Source organism: Pseudomyrmex gracilis, unplaced genomic scaffold (assembly GCF_002006095.1).
Source record: "Pseudomyrmex gracilis isolate BER0280 unplaced genomic scaffold, ASM200609v1 scaffold_223, whole genome shotgun sequence".
In the NCBI taxonomy this organism is placed as follows: domain Eukaryota; kingdom Metazoa; phylum Arthropoda; class Insecta; order Hymenoptera; family Formicidae; genus Pseudomyrmex; species Pseudomyrmex gracilis.
In genome coordinates, this window is record NW_018020807.1 from 49341 (window position 1) to 66419 (window position 17079).

At 30.5% G+C, this 17079-nt stretch overlaps 2 protein-coding genes across 4 annotated transcripts in view; both read right to left on the reverse strand.

Annotated features, from left to right (window-relative positions):
* The window catches only part of LOC109858761 (cell wall protein DAN4-like), a 6997-nt gene extending 6495 nt beyond the window's left edge, over positions 1-502 (reverse strand). Inside the window, exons 1-2 of one of the 3 annotated variants that reach the window (XM_020436340.1) lie at positions 398-502; positions 160-320 (exon numbers count right to left, since the gene is read on the reverse strand). In XM_020436340.1, coding sequence (XP_020291929.1) covers positions 160-320; positions 398-467 — 231 coding nt within the window. In that variant the 5' untranslated portion in view covers positions 468-502. Of the gene's footprint in view, positions 1-10; positions 321-397 lie in introns of all 3 variants that reach the window. The other 2 variants (XM_020436339.1, XM_020436338.1) reach the window with 2 other exon arrangements.
* A 16177-nt stretch (positions 503-16679) lies between these two features.
* LOC109858766 (salivary glue protein Sgs-3-like) overlaps positions 16680-17079 on the reverse strand; it is an 829-nt gene continuing 429 nt past the window's right edge. Inside the window, exon 3 of the mRNA XM_020436347.1 lies at positions 16680-17079. Within this exon, the coding sequence (XP_020291936.1) occupies positions 16740-17079 (340 nt within the window). The 3' untranslated portion in view covers positions 16680-16739.

Genomic DNA, 17079 nt, shown 5'->3' on the forward strand with positions numbered 1-17079 from the left:
TTCTGTTGTGGTCGGGGTCGCAGTCGACGGCGACGATGAAGTGGTCGCTTCTGTTGTGGTCGGGGTCGCAGTCGACGGCGACGATGAAGTGGTCGATTCTGTTGTGGTCGGGGTCGCAGTCGACGGCGACGATGAAGTGGTCGCTTCTGTTGCGGTCGGGGTCGCAGTCGACGGCGACGATGAAGTGGTCGATTCTGTTGTGGTCGGAGTCGCAGTCGACGGCAACGATGAAGTGGTCGATTTTACCGTGGTCGGGATCGCAGTCGACGGCGACGATGAAGTGGTCGATTCTCCCGTGGCCGCGGTCGTATTTTGACATTCTGGTTTTATAAAAACACTGGTAAACAATATGGTATATAATAGTACTAATTATTTAAAACATATTTAAACCCCATACCTGCAAGAAAAATAGCAGATGCCATTATTACTAAACCGATGACTACAGAAAGGTAGCCTCGTCTGTTCATGTTTGGTGTGTCTTGACGTATGTGAAATTAACAACTGATGAAAGAGATCGTGTTATACGTTGTTTATCATTGCTGTTATCAGCAAGTAAATCGCGGAAAAATGTGTTATCGAAGATATTTTCTATCTTCATCGTACTTTAAGTATATTGTCATTCCGTACAGAATTTTACAATATATACGTTTTTATTGTGATTTGGATTTTGATTTTTTCAGTCTGCAGACTTTAAATATGGTAAACAATATACGTGTTTCTACAAGACGTTACCACAGAACGTATAACATATTGTGAAAGGGGAGAACAGAATGGGTGTTTGTTAAAGCATGAAAGTATTCGCTTCTCACGGTTAAGTCACAGAATAGTAATGATGCTCACAGATGCTTGCATATTTCCGTCGTTTTTGACTGCTCGGTCGTTAATAACAAATTCCGATTTATTTCGTTAAATAGCGATTTTTCTCTCATATTTCTTGCATTTTTTTATTCGTTACTTATAACTTTTTAAAAACGGGAAAAAAGGCGCCAAGTACACGCCAAACAAACATATCTTTGTCTTCAAAATTTGTTTTACAAAAGAAGTGATATCAAAAGTAGCACCAAGTACACACTTGTCTACGTTTTTTTTAAAAACATTATATCAAATAATATGTATTAATTAAAAACATTATATAAAAACTAAAAAGTATAAAATCATTGTATGAATAGTTAGACTTTGCTGTTTGTGAAAAGTCGAAACATAAAAAATAATTAAGGTGAAAAAACTTTGCGTGGCTGCACCTCAGGTAGTGAATAAAATGTGTTTATCATAAACAAGTTTTTCGAGACATCACGCATTTTGTAGAATATATATTTTCAAATTTTTCTTTGGTAATGATTTAGAAAGCGGACTTCTTCACCGATTTCAATGAGCTTGAAATATGTTGGTAAGGACGCTATTCTGAACAACTTTCTCTTACACATATCACCGCCAGTCGGCTTTTTTTTCGAGTTATAAACAAAAGAAGTTTATTACGATTATTACGATTATTTCTGAAAGTAATCACGTTATGGGAAAAGTTGTCAAACAAGAAATGTAGGAAATTCGATTTTCTATAAAAAAGGTTATGATATTCATTTACTCTAACCGTTTTTATGTTAGAACGTTAAATCCACTGCATTTACGTATATATTACAATGCGTAAGGTGATGCGTGATAACCTCAATCAAACTTCAGTTGAAAAATTATGTTTTTTTTATGTTTGCTTCGTAAGCGTGTAGAGAGAGAGACTGTGCTCCCCTGCACCCCCCTTAAAAAGCCTAACGTAACTTTAATCTAAACTCTTCTTTCTGCATTCTCTCTCGCAAAATTTCCACAATGGTTAATTTATGTTACTACATATCTATTTTACTAATATCAATAGAAATGAGTAAAACTTTTTAGGTAATTTTGACATGAAGCGAATGTAATCGGAAGTCGTATTAGTTAATTAAATTTTTTGTTTTTTTTAACGGGGAGAGCAGGGAGGAGGGACGAAGCCCCTCCTTTTGCGGGAGGCGTAGCCACCCCTGTCTACACGTGTTATACAAAAAACATATTAACTTAAAAAATCGACACAATGTTGGAAAATTGGTATTCAATTATGAAACTTCTTTTGTTTTTAAATCGAAAACTAAAGCCGACCGGCGGTAACATGTATAGGGAAAAGTTGTTCAAAATAACGTCCTTAACAACATATTTCAAGCTCATTAAAATCGGTGAGGAAGTCCGCTTTCTAAATAATTACCTTATCTTCTGTTCTATTCTCTCTTTTTTTCTCAATTTTTAACAATAGTAAAATATTTATTTTTTTATTCTTTCCAAGAAAAGAATATAAAAATTTGTAGCACCTTTAGGCCAGTGGTGTTTTCTAATTTGCATATCATCAGTTCTGTGCCAGATCGATTTTCCATCCCTACACATATTTGTATAAAGACGCTTTTCAATACACAGACCATTCTTAAATATAGCATTCGTTACTTTATACAGCTGTCCATCTACCGATACTTTAGTCGTTGGTACAGCACGTAGATTAAATTTGTTTGCTAGTATTACTTTTCTATTTTCTGGTGAAAATAATAGAAGATAAATGATAAGTATTTCTTTTGTTAATGTTAATTCTTTTTTAAATATCTCATTCCATTCCCTTTACAAGTTTTACATAAAGTGTTATATAATTCACACTAATGAGGAAGGATAAGATACCGTTCCGATATATGGAGTAAATCTCGGGCCGCTAGCGCGTGATAGTAGGAGGCGGCCGGAGGAGAACTACTTCTCCTCACGGCGCACGATATGGTGCTCCGCACTGTATGTATATGTGTATGCATATATATGTATATGTGTATGTATATGTAAATTTCACATATTAAAATGTTATTAAAGTTAATTTATTATGCATATAGTTTTTACAACGTACAATTGTAATATTTACAAGGTACAATTATGTGTAGGATTGGTAAGATAATAAATTTATCGTGGTACGGAATTTTATAAGCTTTGGCGCAAATATTTTGACAAAACTATGATTCTATATATCTGTTTTGCCTTACTATAACTATTTCTAAATGTTGATTCCTAACTGTGGTTTGCATGATACAGGGTGACCCAATGAAAATGACCACATTTATTTCTTTAATAACAAAAAAAGTATTACAGATATAAAAGTAACAAAAAAATCTTTGAAAAGTAGAAACATGGGAGATTATTTATGGAATATTACATCCTTCAAATGATGACCGTTTTGGGCTTTACATTCTTCCAATCGTTTAACGAAGTTTTTGAATACTTTCTTCAGCATGGAAGCCGAAATTTTTGCGAATTCGGCTCTAATCCTCGATTTTAAATCCTCTAGATCACGGGGCTTGGTTTCATAAACACGACTTTTCAAATACCCCCACAGAAAAAAATCTGGAACCGTCAAATCTGGCGAGCGAGGCGGCCAAGCGAAATCTGAAGAACGTGACAATAAACGAATTTCAAACGTTTCTTTCAACAACGCAAGTGTAAGAGCGGCGGTGTGACAAGTTGCCCCGTCTTGCTGAAACCAGGTTCGATTCAAACGACGTTTGCGGCGGAGTTGGGGGATGAGGAACGAGTTTAACATCTCCCTGTACCTCTCTCCATTGACGGTACCGTCGAAAAAATACGGTCCGATAATTCCCCATGACGCTACACCATACTGTAACTCGTTGGCTATGTAACGGTTTTTCTTGAATGAATTGCGGATTACCACTTGCCCAGTACCGAAAGTTTTGTTTATTTACCGATCCAGAGAGTTCGAAATGAGCTTCATCGCTCATTAAAAGATTATTTAAATCAATNTCACCATCGTCCAATTTCTTTAACATGTTTTCGGCGAAAAGTAATCTCTGTCTGTAATCAGTTTCTTTCAACTCTTGAGTGATCATCAACTTATATGGATGGTGGTTCAAGTCTGAGGTTAGAATTCGACGCACAGATTCCCTTGATAACTTTAAAGAAGCTGCGTGACGGCGAGCGGAACGAGTTGGACTAATTTTTATTGCTTGGCAAACTCTTTCGATGTTTTTCGGTGTACGAACTGTTCTTTTGGCACCTGGATGAATCTTATCAGTCGTCTTGCCACTTTCACGGAAGTTTTCAACCCACCTGAGGATAGATTTTCGCGTAGGAACAGATTCATTACTTTTAATTTTGAACTGTTTACGAAACGCTCTATGAACTTTCACAACTGATTTATCTCGAAAATACGCTTCTACACAAAATGCTCGTTCTTTTGCAGTGTAACGTTCCATGATTACTAAAATGTTGATAACAAAAATCTCCCAGGTCTCTACTAACCATAGAGCGCGCGTTCGTCCCTGTAGCAGTGTTACCACCAGAGTTATTCAAAAAATTTGTATTATAAGGTTTTGTTCCTATAACATATAAATTATTATCAGTTTTGTTCCTATAATATATAAATTTATTATCTTGATTTTTAGCGATATTAAGGACGCAGACGATAGTATTATCCTTTAATATAACGCAGTTATTTTTAGTATTGTTTAAATAAAATAAAACAATTTAAATAAAATACATCTAAATACAATGTTTTATATTCTTCTATATATGTANTCACGTTTATGACTCAATGGATTCATTTTTATGATCTTTCTCAAGAAATCTTTTGTTACGTACTTCGGAGCAGTTAATACAAAAATTTAACTCATAAAGTCTTTGATCAATTTGTTGAAGTGGTTTATCTCCTTTTTGGATTAATTTTTTTTTTATTAAGTTATCAATGTAGTTTTAGTAAGAACGGTTTCAAAATTTTAAATTATTTCTAAGGTGGAAAATATAGACCGATTGGAATTTAAACACGGTTGTTAGTGTGTCAGATAGTTATGAATTTATTATTAAAATGTTANAGACGTTTCGANTACCATTTCTNATTTCAAAATTTATTATTGTATAGATATATTGAAAAGGACCGGAACTACGGTCGAAACGTCTGTAACATTTTAATAATAAAGTCATAACTTTCTGACACATTAACAACCGTGTTTAAACTCCAATCGGCCTATATTTTCCACCTTAAAAGTAATTTAATATTAAATTAATCTATAACCTTACAATACTACAGTAATATTCTTGATATATCACCGTAACATTACTGTGAAATATCATCGTAATATTACTGAGATGCGATTTGGCAGACATTTTAATATTACTGTGATATTGCAGTAATATTACGTGCTATGTGGGAACATTGTTCATAGAAATACTCAAAACAATTGTTTTGCACTCTGCACAACGTATAAAACCAATTTTACCACAAATACTACATTTTGATATATGTCTGTAAAATAATTAACTGGATTTTCAAACTTTTTTGACCCTGTGAATTGGAAACGGCCAGTGTGAGCTTGGGATACAGTTAACAATGTGTATATGTATATTAATGGAAATCTCTTTATTTGACGTTTCGATCCTTGGTTGGGATCTTCTTCAGAAATACACACAAGTACTGTAATAATGTTACAAATATAATAATACAATAATAAAACTTGTAATATAAAAGATCAAATACAAAAAGAAAAAACTAAAAGATCACTCACAAATAAATAAACGAAGTCAATTGACATGTACGATGTATGTCACACACATGGTAGACACAAATTATAAATATATTTCAGCACATGTTGATACTCTCAACAATGTAATGAGAATAACAGAAAGTCAAATACATAAATAACAGGAGAAAAGATAAAGAGAACTCGAGACATCTGCTGTTATCGCAACAAGAATTAAAATTTAAAGTTTCTTAAAGAAACAAACGGCAGATCTCAATTTACAAAGCGATACGTTACGAACGGAGTTACTTGATAATTCATATTTACCTCTAGTCGAAGGGTTTAAGAAACTTTAAATTTTAATTCTTGTTGCGAGAATCTTAATTAACAAAGATCTCGGTAACTATTGCAAATCTAGCAAAATGGTATAAAAATTTTTAGAGGTAAATATGAATTATCAAGTAACTCCGTTCGTACCGTATCGCTTTATAAATTGAGACCTGCCGTTTGTTTCTTTAAGAAACTTTAAATTTTAATTCTTGTTGCGATAACAGCAGATGTCTCTGGTTCTCTTTATCTTTTCTCCTGTTATTTATATATTCGACTTTCTGTTATTATCATTACATCGTTGAGAGTATCAACACGTTCTGAATTATATTTATAATTTGTGTCTACCATGTGTGTGACATACATCGTACATGTCAATTGAATTCGTTTATTTATTAGTGAGTGATCTTTTAGTTTTTTCTTTTTGTATTTGATCCTTTATATTACAAGTTTTATTGTATTATTATATTTGTAACATTATTACAGTACTTGTGTGTATTTCTGAAGAGGATTCCAACCACGGATCGAAACGTCAAATAAAGAGATTTTCATTAATATACATATATACATTGTTAACTGTGTCCCAGGCTCACACTGGCCGTTTCCAATTCACAAGTTTTGTTTTACAATTTGGAGCCTTCTACGTTTTTATTTTTTGACCATGTTGATAAATATGCACTTTTATCGACTTTGAGTGGTACAAAAGTTGAAAGATTATCAACCCACACAGACATCCATCCATCCAAACATCCATTAGACATCTATTAGATGTCGCATGGAGCTATCGACGTCTAATAGACGTCTAATGGAGTTTTTGTTCTGTGTGGGAAGATTGGAGTGGTGATGCAAAACTGGAAAAGTTATGAGAAGGTTATTTCTAATTACTATTATAGTATAAAAGCTGTTTTTTTATGCAGTTTTCTTTTATATCCTGTTTAATTTATTGCGCGTGTGATACTTTCTGCAAGAAATTTTCATAATAGGTATTGAAGTATTTGTGTCAAAATGTTGGTCATGTGTTAACTGTGGCTAACGTTATAACTTTATTAAGTACAACGCGTTTAGCATTGCAAATCTGGCTGTCACTCCTGTTAGTCATCGCGAAGTAGAACTCCACGATGCAATTTCCACTTTGATAAGGACTTCTATAAACAATGATGTTATGTACAATTGAATACGATTGAGGACTTGATTTTGATGATCTATCGGAGCATCATGATGTGCAACTTCTAGTTGTCAGTACTAGATTCGTATGATTTTTATGATAAAGAAGATACTTATACAGATGAAATTTGTATTATAAATGACAAAAGTGGAAGATTTAAATTATAAAAGAAAAGCTGTTGAATTTTGAAATAGTAAAAAAAAGAACGTTTATCCGTTTCTGTACAGAATCGTTTTTCCGAAAAGATAAATTCTTTTTAAAAAGTAAACAAAATATGTTTTGTATGTGGAAAATAAAGTATAGAAAAATAGTAAAATTAAAGAATAATTACATCATTATTTGTAATTATCCTCCTCCAATCGTAAAATTCAGACGAGAATGATACGAATGCGTTCGCGCTGTATCCGTTGTGTTTGTTGTGCTCGCGTGAGATTATCATGACTTCGAATTTTAATTTACCAATTATTTGTAAGTTTCTAATTTATGACTTAATTATCTATAACTCATATGATTTTTTTTATTTTTTAATTTCTTCACGTATCTTTTGATATTTTAAAAAATTTTTTAAGAATAAATTATCGCTCATAATTTCACATTATCAAACTCATAAATTATATTTGTTAAAGAATCCGAGATGTAGAGACAATTTGACATCTGCAAATTCTGTTTCCTACAAGTTATGTTTTTTTCTTTCGCATGCTTACGTGTGCTAACGGCTTCTCAAGGTATGTTGACTTTGAATGTGTGTATGTCTGCAAGTTACTTCAACATTGTTTCTCACTTTTCAATAGCGTGCGTTTGAAGTTTATATCACTTTTCAATAACGTGCGTTTTTTTTATATTACTGTAATTAATTCTGTCAATTTCTATATTTTCTTATATTTTTATTTCTTTTTTATAATTTTTTTATAATTTTTGTATTTTTTGTATTTTTTGTTCCGTCTAGCGAGGCTGATGATGATCTAAAAAATAAAGATCGAAACGTTCCTCTAATCTCCGTTTAGATTCACTTTGAATTTATTTAAGCCACCTCAATCTTGGTTTCATAGCCGATAGGTCTATTTCACTGGTTCGAATTATATTACGGTTGTTTTTTAACTCTAATTACATAAATAAATAAATAAATAAAATCTCACTACCAATATCTCGGCAATTTTTTTATTTCAAATAAATAATTTTAATGTCAAAACAGGATGTTTGAGCAGATGTGAGTCAAAACACAAGATATTCGTGTGATTGATTTTTTATTATTTGATACCGAAAAAACTTACAAACGTTTCAATTCCTTTGTTCGGATTTTCATTAATGTGTGAGCAAAATTGTATACTATAAAAATTGTTAGAAAAGTCACACAGAACTCATAGCGTGAAGCATTACTCCATTTCTTCCCAGCAAACATTCAAGGACAACGAAACATACTTACAAATTATACTGAACTAGTCACTTCACAGTATGAGTGTTCTGTGACTTTTCTTATAAATTTTATATCACACAATTTTGCTCATACATTGATGAAGATCCGAACAATAGTATCAAAATGTTTGTAATTGTTTTTGTTTTATCAAATAATAAAGAACTCACTCACACGAACATTTTGTGTTTTGGTTTGCATCTGTCCAAGTATTCTGTTTTATCATCTCACGAGCTCATTCAATTAATCTAATATCAAAATTTTGATAATAATCATTTATTATCTCTTTGTTTATTTACAGAAAAAATCCTACAAAAAATATGATCCTATAAAGAAACTCTTCATTAATTTTTGTAAAAAAATTTAATTTTTTTTTAACAATATTACAATATTTGAATATTCTTTGTGTACGTTAAAAGTACGTTAAAGTAAAAGAAAAAAATGTAAAACAGAAAATTAAGTAAGAAAACCACTATGATTAGCGACAAAATGTATCTTCAAATCATTTTCTTCTCTGCATGAGATTCTTTCTGTAACTAATTAACTTATTCGAGACCAACGTCCTATAACAAAACCTATTCTCAAAATACGGCAATTCTTAGTTTAAGAATATCCATATGCTGAGTCATCGGCTAAACGTGAGACATTGCATGATCCATATGCTGAGTCATCGGCTTAACGTGAGACATTGCATGATCCATATGCTAACAATAAGTCATCGATCTCGAATGTGTTACTATCAAAATGTTGATAATGATTATTTATTTTTGTATTTACTTATTTATTTTATCGAAAGATTCCTACAAAGAATACAAACAAAAGTTAAATTTTTGTAATTACCATAATACGATATTTAAACTATTTTTTATTGTAATAAATATTGTTTCTCTTTTGTATGTAACAAAATAATGAGTAAAAAAAAGATTAAATAATTAAACAAGCAGTAGTACAATCATATGCTAAGTTATCGGTCTCGAATGTGTTNAATAAATAAATAAATAAAAATCCATTATCGCTTTCTTTTATGCCAAGATATAGATTATGTAGTATTTATTTATTTACTTCTTTATTTATGCAAATACTCTCACAAAATAATTTTATTTTTTTCACAATTTTATAATATTACACAAAAGTTTTAACTTTTTTTTGTACGTAAAAATTAGAATGTTAAAAACAAAAGAGGAAAAATAAAAAACTGTTTATGTATTATTATTTGCAGCAACAAATAACTTGAATAAAGAACAAAATAAAAATATTAGAAATAATTCGGCGGTTTTTTCATATTAAAGGAAACAATTTTAACACATTTAAAACTAACATCCTATAACAAAAATATTCACAGAATTAGACATAGCTCATATGTTCATTGACATGAACCACATGAGTCATCTTGAATGTGTTAACCCTTTGCACTCCGAACGATTTTACGATATTTTGATTTGATTTCTTGTGCCATTTCAAGAGAAAACTTCAGGGAAACATGCATGTCTCAAAAAGTTGCGCTGAAATAACTCAATTCCCCGTAATCACTAATAAACTTGAATGTCCCCTAAAAGGGGACATCCGAGTGATATGCTAGAATTACGATGTCCCCTGAGAGGGGACAGCGGAGTGCAAAGGGTTAATATCGAGATAGTGATAATGATTATTTATTTGCTTATTTATTTTATAGGAAGACTCTTACAGAGAATACAAACAAATAATAGTTAATCTTTGTAATTACACTAATATAATATTTAAAATATTCTTTATTCTAAATATTGTTTCTTTTTAGTATGGAACACTTTTTAGTATGTAACAAAATTAATAAGTAAAAAAAAGATTAAAGAAAGACATAACAATAACAATCAGTACTATATTCATATCTCCACCGAAATATAACTTATAATATTTCCCTTTTTTTATGAGATTTTTCTCGTACGTAACTCTTTCATTACGTATGGACGAGATATCTCGTGACAGCTCGGCGCGCTTCGCGCGCTCGCGGTTGTTACCCGTAGCAACAGTACGGGAGAAGCTAACATAACAGCATATATTATATCATATACATAATGGAAGATGAAAAATGACGATGGCCGAACGCGAAAGCGATTCTGTCATTAGGATGTTGCATTTTGATTAACAAATTACGAACAATTACTCGCATATTTTGCTAATCTAACTAAATAATTCTAATACTGAGATGTGTCGATAATGAGTGTGTTTACTTATTTATTTAATTAATCTTTTCGTTATCGAGAACGAGATATATCTCGCAATCACAATGTCGCTTGAGTGACGCTATGGATGAGATACCACGCATCGCAATTTCTATTGCTGTGCTACGGGCGAGATATCAACAAAATGTTCATGAATTGATTCTTTATTCTAAATTTTCAGATGACAAATTAAAGTATACAAGATATCTTGTTTATAGCATTTTTGTTTATACCATTTATTATGTTATAGTGTATGCTGTTATATTAGCTTCTCCTACATACGTTGTTACAGGTAACACCGTGAGCGTGACGCGCGTAAGACAGCTCGATGCATACTCATTCGCGAATCTTTGTTAATCTTTGTTAATTAAGATCTCGGTAACTATTGCGAATTTAGCAAAATAATATAGGAATTTTTGACTCAGTTTTACTCTTTCTACCTGTCTACAAAAGATTACACCAATTCTGGGACATCCTGTATATATGTATACACTGACAGAAATGGTCTATACAAAAGTTATGTAATTGATCATATGTTAGTATGTAATTGATCATATAATTAATTACAGCTTTTTATATAATATATATGGGTTTTGATATGCACATACACACATACATATGTTTTCTGATTGTTTTGGATCTATTTGTGTATAATATTGTATGAATAAATCGATTTGAGATGCTGTATTAGACGTAATGTATTTATTTTTCTAATATCACTTATAATTATAATAATGATGTACATAACAGGAAATATTACGTTAATACATCCGTTTATTTCATTGTGTTGTATCATTCTAGACGATAATTTCTAATGTTTTTTAACCAAAGATTTTAATCAGAAATTAGTTTTTTGATAAATTAATTTTCCTCTTACGATATATCGTCACTCCCTACGTATAATTACATAAGTGTCACATATGGAATTTTCAGTTTATTGCATAGTGACACTCAGAAAGTCATGTTCTTTGTGGTCACCAAGTATTAAAAAAAAATATTCATAAGTATGATAAAAATTTAAAACCGAAAGATCCCTTAACTAGGGGAACTATATGAAGCTTCAACCTTTTAAACTGCTCTCCTCTAAAATTTGCGTTTTGGAGTTACGGGATTATACGTAGGGAGTGACGATATATACTATAATTACTATATTATATGTGTTTATAAAATATATGTAATATACAAAACTCACTTACTTGATTAAATTTATTAATAAACATCCCTTTCATCGTATCATCGTATTGCGGAAAATTACAGAAGAAGGGAGAAAGAGAAGCCGTTGTAGGCAACCAGCGGACCGATACACTATGCTTATAAAGACGTTTTCAGCTTATTTCTCAAAAACGCATTTACAGAACACAACTTTATTATATATGGTTAAAATTGGCGTAAAATAAACTAATTTAGTATCAAGAACAATTTGAAATTCAAATTAAAAAAAATGAGTAATGAGAATATTTCGAAGAAATTATCAGTTTTCAAAAATCTACGTATTTATAAAGAGCTTGTAAAACCATAAAATTTTTATTTGAAACATCTTTCCATATTTCTTATTGTTTCGGCGATATATGCTTAGAAACATAAATACCGATTTTTTTAAAGAGGATGTTTCAACCCCTAAACCCAAATATCAGCAGCTAAAAAAAATTGCTTAGTTATTAAGTCCATCTAGTCTAAACTTATTCAAAGTTTCAGATTTTTTTGAATTTTACACTTGCCAAACTTCCCTTGTTAGAAAACAAAAATAATTGTATATTGACGGGACACCAATAACTTCCATCACTAGAATTCCAGATTTTCTACCAAGAATAATATCTCCTCGTAACTCGAAATCTTTTAGTCTTTGCTCTTCTAGACAACTTCAACCGAGAGTTTAATACAAATAATAATCAAAAATCAAGTCGGCATGCTTACTAACAAGACTATACTTTATATAAAATTCTATCTGAAATCACAAAATGAAATTTATATTTCCCCTCACGTGACTTACAGACAAATGAGTATTCAGTTAGGGGAGACCGGGGCACAAATTAACATCCAAAATAGATTGTAAAAAAAAAATGTACGCAATATTATGTAATATCGGGTACATTACATAATAGTCACATCCTTTAGCTTTAAGAAAAAATAAATATTATTCTTATATATCTTTACACAAAAGAGTATTTTAATATTAAGTACAATCGCGCAGATTTGTCAACCTGCCCTATATCCAGGGTTAATTGTCACATGTCTTTTATACAGAGAAACAACAAGATATAAAATTTCGGTTTTTTAATTTATTACATTTATTGAGAGTACATAACATTATACATTAAGTATAAAGTATTTATACAATATTAATAATCATATATATATATATAAAACAAGTTTAAATGATTTTACAATACTAAATCAGTTAAAAACTATAAAACATAATTAGTAATCTAATCTTTATTAAAAAAAAAACAATGACAGGTACTGAAAAAGTTATAACGACGCATAACGATCACTCCGATTACTTCTTCGCGCATGCTCACCGTGTGACAACTTATTCCGTCTCAATTTGAGTCAACTTATCCCAAACGTTCATTTTAAATAAAAGATATTATATTTATAAACTGCGATGCGATGACGATTAAATAAATATAAGAAAACTTATTTAAAACTACCATATTTCCTATATATAAGATAAAATTGCAATTAAAAATTTTAAAACCAATGAAATTACTAAAGAATCGAGATCAGAAAAATCTACTTGCCATATCCAGTTTTACAAAAGTGCTCGTAAATATCATATATAATGTTTTTAAGAAAAGTTCTTTCGTACACGTTACTAACACAACTAGTAGTAACTTACAATAAAAAGAAGAATATTTTCCAAGATTTAGTAAGCAAGATAGCAGTTTGACAACTAACCCCGTGTCACAACTAGCCCCGGTCTCCCCTACTTGATTTTCTCACCGAAAATGATCATTATTTAATAATTATACACGATCAAGAAGGAATTAACAAATTACGATCAATTATTGACGAATATTACCTTGGAGATAAACTGTACATTTACGTTTCTAAACATAATTCAGAAATAAAAAATAAAAAGAAAATTATCGCATTAGACGCTCATTCGGGCATAGGCATTAGGCGGGCATTATTCAATAGAAAAAACACTTCAAATAATTAGACAAAAATATAATTGGCCAAGACGTATTGGCCAAGCTAGCGAATGCCGACGCAGGAACGACCGCTAAGTTCAGTTCTATTAAACAATTCTACAAAAAAAATACATTTCTATTAATACTTAGTAACAAAATACAAATTAATACTTAGTAACAAAATACAATTTTTATTTTTGTTGTTAAAAGATATATATATAAATACATGTATACACACATAATGTATATAAACACACATTTATATGTATAAGCTTCATTCACTTACTTATGTGACATTTGAAACAGTTTTTTTCATGATACATACAATTTGTTGCATACGTTTGTGATGAACAATTGTTAAGATTGTTAATAAATGAATGACATGTATAACATTTTAAAGCTTACCTGCATAAAAAAATTAATTAAACAATAAGTTGAGTTTATAAAATCTTATTGACTAACGCGCGCGTAATTTAAGTAGAAAAATAAACTTGATATAACATAATAAAATATTGCATACCTGTTTTGTGTAAAGTTTAATTAATAAATAAATATAAAACTCAATTTTATATATATATATATATATATATTAAATTATTATATTAATTATATTAATTAAATATATTTTTATATAGACATATGTATACACACTGTAGTTTATATACATACCTACATAGCTTATATATACATTAAAAATTATCATAATTTAATTATATTATCATTCAATTATATTTATATTATACAAACATACTTACTATACGTTAAATGCAATTTTTCAGTGTATTTCTAATAAAACAGTGCATAATAAAAAAAATATTTGCATTACAGTTGATCTTTTACATTGTTTTAACTCTTACTAACTCTTCAAGAAATAAGATCTCAACAATGACGACCAGTTGCACAGACTAGATCTGTGAGATCCGCGTGACTTTAAAATTGAATATTTTCACGAAGAAACAATATTTTTTTCAGTTTTATGTTTTTGAATCGAAAGTTTGAATATTTTTTGCATCGATAAAAAACAAATTAAAAAAATTCCTAGTAGTTTCGAAGATATAAACATTAAAAACATAAAACATCTTTACCATACACGCCAATGCGCAATTTTTGAGTGGATCTGGAAGACCTATGTCTGTTCACGAAGAACTCAGACTTTTATTGGCTAAGATGAGTTCTAATGTAACTGTAAGATATCATAAATTTGTCACATACCTAAAAAATAGCAAATATTATTACGATAAACAATAGTAAAAAAGAAAGAACTTTGTTTTTCCATTGTTGATGGAGGTATAAATGTATTCACTTCTGATACACGTCCTATCAACGAATGTGTCAAAATAGGGTTAAGAGGCTTACCTCCCAGCAATAGCAATGATTCATATAAAAATATTAGATAAATGATAATCTATCGCACACTCTTATCGAATTGATAGGCTTATCGAATCGATAAGCATAAACCGTAACATGTTCTACATTTTTTGCACAAAGTAAAATGTGAAAACTAAATTATTTTTAGAGATTTTGTGCTTTCATTATTTTGCTGAGGTTTTTTACTCTGTAGATGAAAAATAATTTTAAAAATATAAATATATAAATTTTTGCACATTACATTAAATATAAAAAATTTTTATTTCTTTCTTTTATAAAATTTTATTTAAATAGAAGTATATTTTAAGTAAAACTATATTTTATAAAAAAAATAAATCTAGCAAGTAACATAAATTAGAAACAAACAAGTCTAATTGCTTTTACAAAAACATCTTACTTTTTAAGAAATTCTTGTGAAATTACTTGAACTAGTGAGAAAACAACAAAATTAACCTTTTTGTTATTTACCTAATAACATGGTACTTTTATTTAATTAAGGTCTTAAACACACACATATTTGTTTTTGGAAAAACACGCGGATCAGCATAAGTTACGTATGTCTGTGAAGAAAACAACAAATTCATGTTTCCTTGTATTAGTAATGATAAGTGATATTTATAATTTTTCTTACCTTGAAAATAAGTCCAATATTGAGAATGATTCACAATCAGATACGTTATCATGGCAAAACAGAAAATGTGACCGATAACGACAATAAAAAAAAAAAAAAACTTTGCGTTCACTTTTACGCTCATTGTTAATAAAAATTTGTATTTTAAGCGTGCACAATTCTAATCCTAACAGCATTGATTCAATATGCGCTTATATAATAAATATAAATATATCCTTATATCTATTTTTAGTATATATTGTATATTTTTTACCGATTCCTTTGTTGTGATGTTAGTGAACTCATAACTGTACTAAAATGTTCACAGTTAATATTTAAATTTTTGCTTACTTGTGAAAAAGAATACTTAAGCCACCGCCTGACCAAGCTGAGCTAGCCAGCTCACAGCCTAACAAAGAGATAGGTGTTCGCACGCGGGATCAAGAAATAAAGTAGAACGACGGTAGGCGCAAAGCGTTGGTACATTACTTTTGCATTACAATAAAGTACAATTTAACTTCCTTCTGTTTTTGTCACTCTTTAGAAACAATCGTGCTTGACATGTGTAATTAAAGTTATGTTCGTACTGCGCATGCATAATTAGCTCAAGTGTACGGATAGTGAAATAGCAAAACGAGTAAATTGATTGAAGCAAAATATAAGAATTTGAATGATGGAGTTAAGTTGTGAAACACTGCTGTATCTATTTCTGAGTTCTAACATCAATCATTTTTAAAAATTGTGCTTGTGTTCTTTCAAATACTTAATTTATTAGTATACATGTACGTACAATTTGATTTTCAGAAACATGTTGATCAATAGAACATATAAAGATTATACATATTATTACAATATAATATGAAAATATTATTATAATATGATATAAATTTTATAAAAATTTTCATACAAGTTTTTAAATTGTTTTCTAGCTATACAATAGCATAGAAAAAAAAAAAAACAACAAAATAACGAAAACACAAAAATTCTGATAATTTCAAAAAATGTCAAGCTTAAAAGTTGAAGATATTAACTGATATTGTCCAAAATAACACAAACCATCCTAGAGTGATTATATTATATGACATTTTATTAGCACTATTATCTACAGCCGTGGTCGGTTTTTTGGTGGTCGGGGTCGCAGACGACGGCGACGATGAATTGGTCGATTCTTCCGTGGTCGAGGCCGCAGTCGACGGCGACGATGAATCGGTCGATTCTTCCGTGGTCGGGGCCGTAGTCGACGGCGACGATGAAATGGTCGATTCTTCCGTGGTCGGGGCCGCAGTCGACGGCGACGATGAAGTGGTCGATTCTTCCGTGGTCGGGGCCGCAGTCGACGGCGACGATGAA